A 10,000-nucleotide genomic window follows, 5' to 3' on the forward strand; every position below is an offset into this window, starting at 1 on the left:
ATGACCGTCCCATCCCCTAAAATACAGAGTCTGGGGCAAAATGAAGTTTGAGTCCCCAAAACATCACACATAAAACTCTTGGATCTTAACACACCACCAAAAAACATGGGTTGTGTCTCCATCTTCTGATGAGGGGTGGGTCTGTCTTTAAGACCAAGCCTTTACAATCTAAAGGGGTCCAATAGAATCGATGTAAAACCTTGAATTACATAAGCCCACTTGCATCTCTAGATTTTCTATACGCTCAGAATTGGTGTTGTGTAATCTGTGATCTAGGAGAAAGTATTTTAACATCAACAATTACACACCTCACCTTTTAGAGTGAATTTATGATGCTAAAGTGTTGCGTATAAGCTGAATTACTGTGTATGTTAACTGAAACCCTATGTTGTGTTTGACAGTATGTAAATTTAAGGCTCACAAGCGCTGTGCCGTCAGAGCCACTAATAACTGCAAATGGACGACACTGGCCTCAATCGGCAAAGACATTCTAGAGGATGAAGATGGGGTGAGTGGATAAATATAATATCACCCAGAGTTCTCACAGTCATGGATGAAAATCTGAGCATTTTAAAATGGTGTTTTCCAGGCCTGGACATTTCATGTAAACTGGTAAAATCTTAAAAGAATCATGAACATTTCTATAGGAAAAATGCATTTTCTAGTTTTCGTCTGTTTTTAAATATTTCATCAGCTGGAGTAGTGTGGTGTTAAACTTGCTTGCAAGCCATATATGTTTTGTTGTTAAGGATCTGCGTTAATCATAAGTTCGTATTCATTTTCATGTTGATTTTGACTGATGGTGTCTCTAGAGAAAAGGTCTGTTATTATTACCAGAACACTGCTAATGAATTACTGCTCATACAGTATTTATTAACCCATTTGACTTTAGGGCTGTGTCTGACCAAAGATTTTCCTAGTCGACTAGTCGTCGTTAGTTTGAGACATTAGTCGACTAGTCGTCGTTAGTTTGAGCCATTAGTCGACTAGTCGTCGTTAGTTTGAGCCATTAGTCGACTAGTCGTCGTTAGTTTGAGCCATTAGTCGACTAGTCGTCGTTAGTTTGAGACATTAGTCGACTAGTCGTCGTTAGTTTGAGACATTAGTCGACTAGTGGTCGTTAGTTTGAGCCATTAGTCGACTAGTGGTCGTTAGTTTGAGACATTAGTCGACTAGTCGTCGTTAGTCTGAGCCATTAGTCGACTAGTCGTCGTTAGTGTGAGCCATCAATCTACTAGTCGTCGTTATTTTGAGCCATTAATCTACTAGTCGTCGTTAGTTTGAGACATTAGTCGACTAGTGGTCGTTAGTTTGAGACATTAGTCGACTAGTCCTCGTTAGTCTGAGCCATTAGTCGACTAGTCGTCGTTAGTGTGAGCCATCAATCTACTAGTCGTCGTTAGTTTGAGCCATTAGTCGACTAGTGGTCGTTAGTGTGAGCCATCAATCTACTAGTCGTCGTTAGTTTGAGACATTAGTCGACTAGTCGTTAGTTTGAGCCATTAGTCGACTAGTGGTCGTTAGTGTGAGCCATCAATCTACTAGTCGTCGTTAGTTTGAGACATTAGTCGACTAGTCGTCGTTAGTGTGAGCCATCAATCTACTAGTCGTCGTTAGTTTGAGACATTAGTCGACTAGTCGTCGTTAGTGTGAGCCATCAATCTACTAGTCGTCGTTAGTTTGAGACATTAGTCGACTAGTCGTCGTTAGTGTGAGCCATCAATCTACTAGTCGTCGTTAGTTTGAGCCATTAGTCGACTAGTCGTCGTTAGTTTGAGCCATTAGTCGACTAGTGGTCGTTAGTTTGAGCCATTAGTTGACTAGTCGTTAGTTTGAGCCATTAGTCGACTAGTGGTTGTTAGTTTGAGCCATTAGTCGACTAGTGGTCGTTAGTTTGAGCCATTAGTTGACTAGTGGTTGTTAGTTTGAGCCATTAGTTGACTAGTGGTCGTTAGTTTGAGCCATTAGTTGACTAGTGGTTGTTAGTTTGAGCCATTAGTCGACTAGTGATCGTTAGTTTGAGCCATTAGTCGACTAGTCGTTAGTGTGAGCCATCAGTCGACTAGTCGTCGTTAGTGTGAGCCATTAGTCGACTAGTCGGTAGTGTTAATTTAATTACTTAAATATATATGTTGGGGCATCAGAAAACGTTTTGAGTTCCAGGGCTGAGAAAGAATGTTATAAGTAACATTGTTAACACTGTTCTACATTACAGAGAAATACTAAACCATAATAATAATCCTTAAAAATATACATTTTAGCCGCAGCGACACCGGCAATGATTCTGAATGTGTGGCAGCTGTGGTCAGGTGGTTGAGCGGGTCGGCCACTAATCACAGGGTTGGCAGTTTGATTCCCGGCCCACATGACTCCACATGCTGAAGTGTCCTTTGGCTAAGACACTGAACCCCAAATAGCTCCCAATGGCAGGCTAGCACCTTGCATGGCAGCTCTGCGAGTGTGTGTGTGTGAATGGGTGAATGAGTTCACAGAGTAAAGCGCTTTGAATGCCGCTAAGGTTAAAAAAGCGCTACATAAGGCAGACCATTTACCATTTAATTTATAGAGAGAAATGCACATTAGGGTTGTGCCGACAGACGATGATCTCTGGGATCGATGATGGTCAGAGTGATCCCCAATAGCTGATGCCTTTGACCATGTCAGGATGATATTTGGCTCGTTTTCCCATTTATATAAACAAAGACGAATCTGCAGGTCTCTGTCTAACCGTTAGACGACCAAGTGGAGGATCGGTGATGATCTGGGGGCGCTTCAGCAAGGCTGGAATTGGGCAGATTCGTCTTTGTGAAGGACGCATGAATCAAGCCACGTACAAGGTTATCCTGGAGGAGCACTGACAATGTTCCCCAACGCTGAGGATTGGTTTGTCCATCCGGACAATGCTCCATGCCACACAGCCAGGTCAATCAAGGTGTGGATGGAGGACCACCGGATCAAGACCCGGTCATGGTCAGCCCAATCTCAAGACCTGAACCCCATTTAAAAACCTCTGGAATGTGTTCAAGAGGAACATGGATGGTCACAATCCATCAAACCATAGGCACTAGATAGTTTGAAGCCATTTTTCATGTAGCCTGGTTTAATTTCAGCTCTGATGATTCGTCCTGTTATGAATATCTTTCTGAACCTCTGCAGATCTCGATGCCTCATCAGTGGTTGGAGGGAAACCTGCCCGTCAGTGCAAAGTGTACCGTGTGTGATAAAACCTGCGGCAGTGTTCTGAGACTGCAGGACTGGCGATGTTTATGGTGCAAAGCCATGGTGAGTGTCTTCTTTTTACAATATGACTAAATGAAGATAGGAGGTACTTTGATCCAAAGCAATGCCACATTTTACCATTTGTCTGTGTCTGTGTGTTTTTAAGGTGCATGCTGGGTGTAAAGAGCAGCTCTCCCTTAAGTGTCCGTTGGGTCAGTGTAAAGTGTCTGTGATTCCACCTACCGCTCTCAACAGCATCGACTCCGACGGTGAGCATCCAATCAGAACACCCTATCAGGAAAAACAGTCATTGCTCGCTCTCTCTCTTAGAGGCTGTGTCTACACTAAACATATTTTTGGTTCAAAAACGCAACTAAAAATATTTTGTATTCTCTTAACATTTACATTTACATTCATGCATTTGGCAGACGCTTTTATCCAAAGTGACTTACAGTGCACTTATTACAGGGACAATCCCTCCGGAGCAACCTGGAGTTAAGTGTCTTACTCATGGACACAATGGTGGTGGCTGTGGGGATCAAACCAGCAACCTTCTGATTACCAGTTTACCAGTACTGTGGTTTAGACCACTACACCACCACCACTCCAGAACTTAGTTCTCTTAGTATTTTCTTAACCCTTGTGCGACCTTCGGGACATTTTTTTTTTTTTGTTTTGTCGACCCGTTTGGCTGTTAATGCCAATGGCGTACATTTTGCCTAAGGTGTGTATTTTGGGGGGGAATTTTGACATTTCAACCTCAGTTCCTAATATACACTGTGTACTCACAATAGTCACACTCGGGAGCTTTAGGACAAAAATGTCCCCCATTGAAACCCATTAAAATGGCAATTTTTGATCACAGTGACATTAAAGCATAAAATCATGAATTCTATGATATTATGTTTTCATTACGGAGCTCTGGCTTCAAAATGTAATTTGTAATATTTTCCACCAGATGGCGCCATTTTTCAAATTTTAGCTTATGGATTTTAGCCTATGGCTGGAGTCACTCGGCACGCATTCAATCTCGCGACTCCAGTCAGTATGATGATAACTCCAGGGGTGGTAGTCAGTGTCAATTATTTAAAAAATTGTATCGTGATATTAAGCGGAACAGAATCGAACTGAATTTTCATCTAAATGGTTCATTGAAGGTTTCATTCAAAACAGTGTGTGTGTGTGTGTGTGTGTGTGTGTGTGTGTGTGTGTGTGTAGGGTTCTGGAAGGCGACGTGTCCCACGACCTGCACAAGCCCGTTGTTGGTGTTCGTCAACAGTAAAAGTGGAGACAATCAGGGCGTGAAGTTTCTACGGCGATTTAAGCAGCTTTTGAATCCCGCACAGGTGTTTGACTTAATGAATGGAGGACCTCACCTGGGGTAAGACACACACATCAGTAAACACAAATCTGGTTTGCATGATTTTAAAAGTAACTATTTTTTTGTATCTTGAAATGCAAATTTGGTGTTTAACATCTTAATCACAAAATGTGTTTGTGTTGTAGTTTGCGTCTGTTTCAGAAGTTTGATACGTTTCGTATTCTGGTGTGTGGAGGTGACGGCAGTGTTGGTTGGGTTTTATCAGAGATCGATGCTCTGACGCTACACAAACAGGTACACACATCTGTCTGTCTCACTGTCTATCTGTCTCTGTCTGTCATTATGTCTGTGTTTTTCTGTAACTCTATCTGTCTTTATATTTCTGTGTCTGTCTGGCGTGTGTCTGTCATGAAAAGGTAATGGAAACGTAGCAAGTTTATGTCATGGAAATTAATAAAATCTTAGGTCATGGAAAATAATAATCAATCTATCTGTCTGTCTTTTGTTCTATCTTCAGTTCTGTCTGTCAGTCATTCTGTCTATCTGTCTGTCTGTTGTTGTATCTGTCGTTTTGTCTGTCTGTCTGTGTGTCTGTCTGGCGTTCTGTCTATTTGTCTGTCTTTGTCTGTTGTTCTGTCTGTCATTTTGTCTGTCTGTCTGTCATTCTTTCTATTTGTCTGTCTGTTGTTGTATCTGTCGTTCTGTCTGTCTGTCATTCTGTCTATTTGTCTGTCTGTTGTTGTATCTGTCGTTCTGTCTGTCTGTCATTCTGTCTATTTGTCTGTGATTCTGTCTATTGTCTGTCTGTTGTTGTATCTGTCGTTTTGTCTGTCTGTCATTCTGTCTATTTGTCTGTCTGTTCTGTCTGTCTGTCATTCTGTCTATTTGTCTGTCTGTTGTTCTGTCTGTGTGTCTGTCTGTCTGTCATTCTGTCTATTCGTCTGTGATTCTGTCTGTTTGTCTGTCTATTGTTGTATCTGTCATTCTGTCTGTCTGTCATTCTGTCTATTTGTCTGTCTGTTGTTGTATCTGTCGTTGTGTCTGTGTGGTGTTCTGTCTGTCATTCTGTCTATTTGTCTGTCTGTTGTTGTATCTGTCGTTGTGTCTGTGTGGTGTTCTGTCTGTCATTCTGTCTGTTTGTCTGTGATTCTGTCTATTTGTCTGTCTGTTGTTGTATCTGTCATTTTGTCTGTGTCTGTCTGTCATTCTGTCTATTTGTCTGTCTGTTGTTGTATCTGTCGTTTTGTCTGTCTGTCTGTGTGTCTGTCATTCTGTCTATTTGTCTGTCTTTGTCTGTTGTTCTATCTGTTGTTTTGTCTGTCTGAGTGTCTTTCTGTCATTCTGTCTGTTTGTCTGTCTGTTGTTGTATCTGTCGTTTTGTCTGTGTCTGTATGTCTGTCATTCTGTCTATTTGTCTGTCTTTGTCTGTTGTTCTATCTGTTGTTTTGTCTGTCTGTCTGAGTCTGTCTTTCTGTCATTCTGTCTGTTTGTCTGTTTGTTGTTGTATCTGTTTGTCTGGTGTTCTGTCTGTCATTATGTTTTTCTGTCTGTCTGTCTGTCATTCTGTCTTTCTGTCTATGTGTCTGTCTTTCTGTCTGTCTGTCTGTCTATCTGTCTTTCTGTCTATCTCTGTCTGTTTGTTATTCTGTCTGTTAGGCATTCTGTCTGTCTCAATCTGCCTGTCTGTCTTTATGTCTGTCTGTCTGTCTGTCTATCTGACAGACCATAATTCAGATAGTTTCTTTGCTTACACTGGCTTCTGGGGGCCTCTTTACATGAGAGCAGATCATGTCTGTGTTAATATAACATTCTGATGTGTGTATATTTGTGTAGTGCCAGTTGGGCGTGTTGCCACTGGGAACCGGGAATGACCTGGCGAGAGTTTTGGGGTGGGGCTCGGCGTGTGACGATGACACCCAGTTACCCCAGATACTGGAGAAACTGGAGCGAGCCAGTACAAAGATGCTGGACAGGTGTGTGTGTGTGTGTGTGTGTGTGTGTGTGTGTGTGTGTGTGTGTGTGTGCACGTACAGACAGACATGTTCTTTGTGTGTTTTTTCCTTGACCAACATTTAACCACATTTATTTCTCTTTAGATGGAGTATTATGGTATACGAGACCAAGTTTCCACGGCAACACTCCAGCTCCACTGTAACAGAAGACTGTAGTGAGGACTCCGAGGTAAAGGTGATTGGATTTCACTCGGGGCGGTCTGTAGACAGCCTGTATTCACACATTTCTGTACGATTGTTTGATCTCTAACAGTCATCGATATAAACCAGATCCCCGGCTCTGATTGGCTGCTGTGTGTTTCTGCTGTTCTGATTGGCTGTTTTGGTTCAGGTGCAGCACATTCTGACCTATGAGGACTCAGTTGCAGCTCATCTCTCCAAAATACTGACGTCTGATCAGCACTCTGTGGTCATCTCCTCTGCCAAGTATGTACTGTGAGTGTGTGTGTGTGTGTGTGTGTGTAGTTGTGTATTTTGACGTGTAATGTGTGTGTGTGTGTGTGTGTGTGTGTGTTTTATCAGAGTCCTGTGTGAGACAGTAAAGGATTTTGTCGCGAGAGTCGGCCGTGCATACGAGAAGAACACAGAAAGCTCGGAGGAATCAGAGGTCATGGCTAAAAAGGTCAGCTGTGATTGGCTGTCTGTGTAAACTGTGTTGACTTGGAAGCGTTGTGATTGGCCGGTGGATGACTCAGGATGTTTGTGATTGGCTGTTGAATGACTCTAGGGTGTTTCAGGGTTCACATAGTAACGGCAAACCTGGAATAATCAGAGTACTTAAAAAATGTTTGAGTTCCAGGTAACAATCATTGAAATGAACAAAATCTAAAGTCATAAAAGAAAAGTCATGGACATTTAAAAAAAAAATTATGTCATGGAAATTAATAAAATCTTAAATTAGAAAAGTAATCAAATTTATTATTAAACTCTGAAATCATAAAAATTTAATCTTTACTCGTTGAATTTAATAAATTAATGAAATGAAAATTCATAAAATATTAAATTATAAAAGTAATAAAAATTATTATTAAACTCTGAAATCATTCAAATAAAATAAAATCTTAATTCGTTGAATTTAATTAATTAAATTAAAATTCATAAAAATTGTATTAGTAAAGTAATATAAATTATTATTAAACTCTGAAATCATACAAATAAAATATTAATTTGTTGAATTTAGTAAATTAATGAAATTAAAATTCATAAAATATTAAATTAGAAAATTAATAAAATTTATTATTAAACTCTGAAATCATGAAAAATAAAATAAAATCTTAATTTGTTGAATTTAATAAATTAATGAAACAAAAATTCATAAAATATTAAATTAGAAAAGTAATACAATTTATTATTAAACTCTGAAATCATTAAAATAAAATCTTAATTTGTTGAATTTAATTAATTAATGAAATAAATATTTATAGAAAATAAATGAAAATTATAGGATCTTAAATCATGAAAATGAAAAATAATTCTTAGGTCATGAAAAAGTCACAGAAAGTAATAAATCTAAAGTTAGAAAAGTCACGAACATTGATAAAATCATTGACGTGTGATTGGCTGTTGTATGACTCTGCGTGTTTTTGATTGGCTGCAGTGTGGGGTATTAAAAGAGAAGTTGGACTCGTTATTGAAAACGTTAAACGAGGAAGCCCAGGCCACCAGTGTGATGCCCGCGCCTCCGCCCACCATCACCGAGGAGCAGGACGACGGGGAGGGAGTGGAGCTGGCTCCGCCCACAGCTCCGCCCACAGTAACTCCCTGCTCGCCCCGCCCAACCGCCAGCATCTTCAAACCGCGAGAACAGCTGATGCTCCGTGCGAACAGCCTGAAGAAAGCCATCAGACAGATCATAGAGCACACGGAGAAAGGTACGCCGTTTCAGATCCCACACACACACACATTTTAATGAGACCTCGTTCACTCTCTCTCTCTCTCTCTCTCTCTCTCTCTCTCTCTCTCTCTCTCTCTGTCAGCCGTGGATGAACAGAACGCTCAAACGGAGGAGGTTTTTGCTTCTCTGCCAACGGAGGAGGAAGACGAAGATGATGATGCTGATCAATTATCTCTACAGTCGTCATACAGCAACAGAGTGCGACCCAGTAGAAGAGGTGAGAGGCCTTAAATACACACACTCTAGGGCTGTCGACAAAAACAGCGTTTACAGGTCTCTCTCTCTCTCTCTCTCTCTCTCTATGTCTCTCAGCCTCGAAGACTCCTTGTGAGAAGCTCATCAGTAAAGGGAGTCTGTTGATTGGTAGCTCCGCCTCACTCCCTGCCCAAACGGGAAGTAGGGAGAATATGCCCATGCTGAACACCAAGATCCTGTACCCAAGTAAGAGCAGCAGTTGTCATGGAAACAGCCGCATCATCTTGAGTGCTTCAGCCGCTCATAATGTGTGTGTGTGTGTGTGTGTGTGTGTGTGTGTGTGTGTGTGTGTGTTTGTAGGTCTCAGGGCAGGTGTGTCGGGCTCTTTCAGCGGTTCAGTCATCAGCAGGCTGTTGGTGAACGCCGACCTGTTCAACTGTGACCCAGAGAACCTGTAGGTCTCTTATTTGCCTTTAAATAAAATCAGTGACTTTCTGTGTCATTTTCATGAAACATATTTGCCCTGAAAACATTCGAGGCATGATCTTTTTGTAGCTAAGCGTGTATTATTTTTAAATGACATGCATAATACATCATAAACATAAACGGGCCCCTCAAACTAACGGGGCAGTGTTTTGACAGCGCCACACCTTGCTTAGAGTTGATTCGAGAAAGTATTTAAAGGGACAGTTCACCCCAAAATACAATTCTCTGATCATTTACTCACCCTCATGCCATCCCAGATGTGTTTGAATTTCTCTCATCAGCAGAGCATAAATTATAATTCTGTTGGTCCTTATAATGCATGCGAATGGTGGCCAGAACTTTGAAGCTCCAAAAAGCACATAAAGGCAGCATAAAAGTAATCCACACGACTCCAGTGGTTTAATCCATGCCTTCAGAAGTGATATGATAGGTGTGCGTGAGAAACAGAGCAATATTTAAGTCGCTTTGTTTACTATAAATCTCCACTTTCACTTTCACATTGTTGTTCATTTGTTTGTGGCGATTCGCATTCTTCACGCATATCGCCACCTACTGGCAGGGAGGAGAATTTGTTGTAAAAAAGGACTTAGGACAAAATCATTATATTGCTGTTTCTCACCCACACCTATCAAGTTGCTTCAGAAGACATGGATTAAACCACTGGAGTTGTATGGATTGCTTTTATGCTGCCTTTATGTGCTTTTTGGAGCTTCAAAGTTCTGGCTACCATTCACTTGCATTATAAGGACCAACAGAGCTGCGATACTCTTCTAAAAATCTTAATTTGTGTTTTGCAGAAGAAAGTCACACACATCTGGGATGGTCCGCAAACTCACTTGCCTGTTGTCCTGTTCACATCAACTGCCTGACTCT

The 10,000-nt window shown here is 41.0% G+C and overlaps 1 protein-coding gene across 5 annotated transcripts in view; it reads left to right on the plus strand.

The window, feature by feature from the left end:
- The window catches only part of LOC127632137 (diacylglycerol kinase delta-like), a 43,800-nt gene that overhangs the window by 23,312 nt on the left and 10,488 nt on the right, over positions 1–10,000 (plus strand). For 4 of the 5 annotated variants that reach the window (XM_052110709.1, XM_052110708.1, XM_052110713.1 and 1 more), the window contains 13 exons: positions 402–508; positions 3,157–3,282; positions 3,386–3,488; positions 4,438–4,600; positions 4,726–4,834; positions 6,374–6,513; positions 6,637–6,727; positions 6,884–6,978; positions 7,075–7,174; positions 8,150–8,423; positions 8,529–8,663; positions 8,759–8,887; positions 9,002–9,095. In XM_052110709.1, the coding sequence (XP_051966669.1) occupies positions 402–508; positions 3,157–3,282; positions 3,386–3,488; positions 4,438–4,600; positions 4,726–4,834; positions 6,374–6,513; positions 6,637–6,727; positions 6,884–6,978; positions 7,075–7,174; positions 8,150–8,423; positions 8,529–8,663; positions 8,759–8,887; positions 9,002–9,095 (1,666 nt within the window). The remainder of the gene's footprint in view (positions 1–401; positions 509–3,156; positions 3,283–3,385; positions 3,489–4,437; positions 4,601–4,725; positions 4,835–6,373; positions 6,514–6,636; positions 6,728–6,883; positions 6,979–7,074; positions 7,175–8,149; positions 8,424–8,528; positions 8,664–8,758; positions 8,888–9,001; positions 9,096–10,000) is intronic. The other variant, XM_052110710.1, reaches the window with a different exon arrangement.

The sequence above is a fragment of the Xyrauchen texanus genome, chromosome 38 (genome assembly GCF_025860055.1).
Source record: "Xyrauchen texanus isolate HMW12.3.18 chromosome 38, RBS_HiC_50CHRs, whole genome shotgun sequence".
In the NCBI taxonomy this organism is placed as follows: domain Eukaryota; kingdom Metazoa; phylum Chordata; class Actinopteri; order Cypriniformes; family Catostomidae; genus Xyrauchen; species Xyrauchen texanus.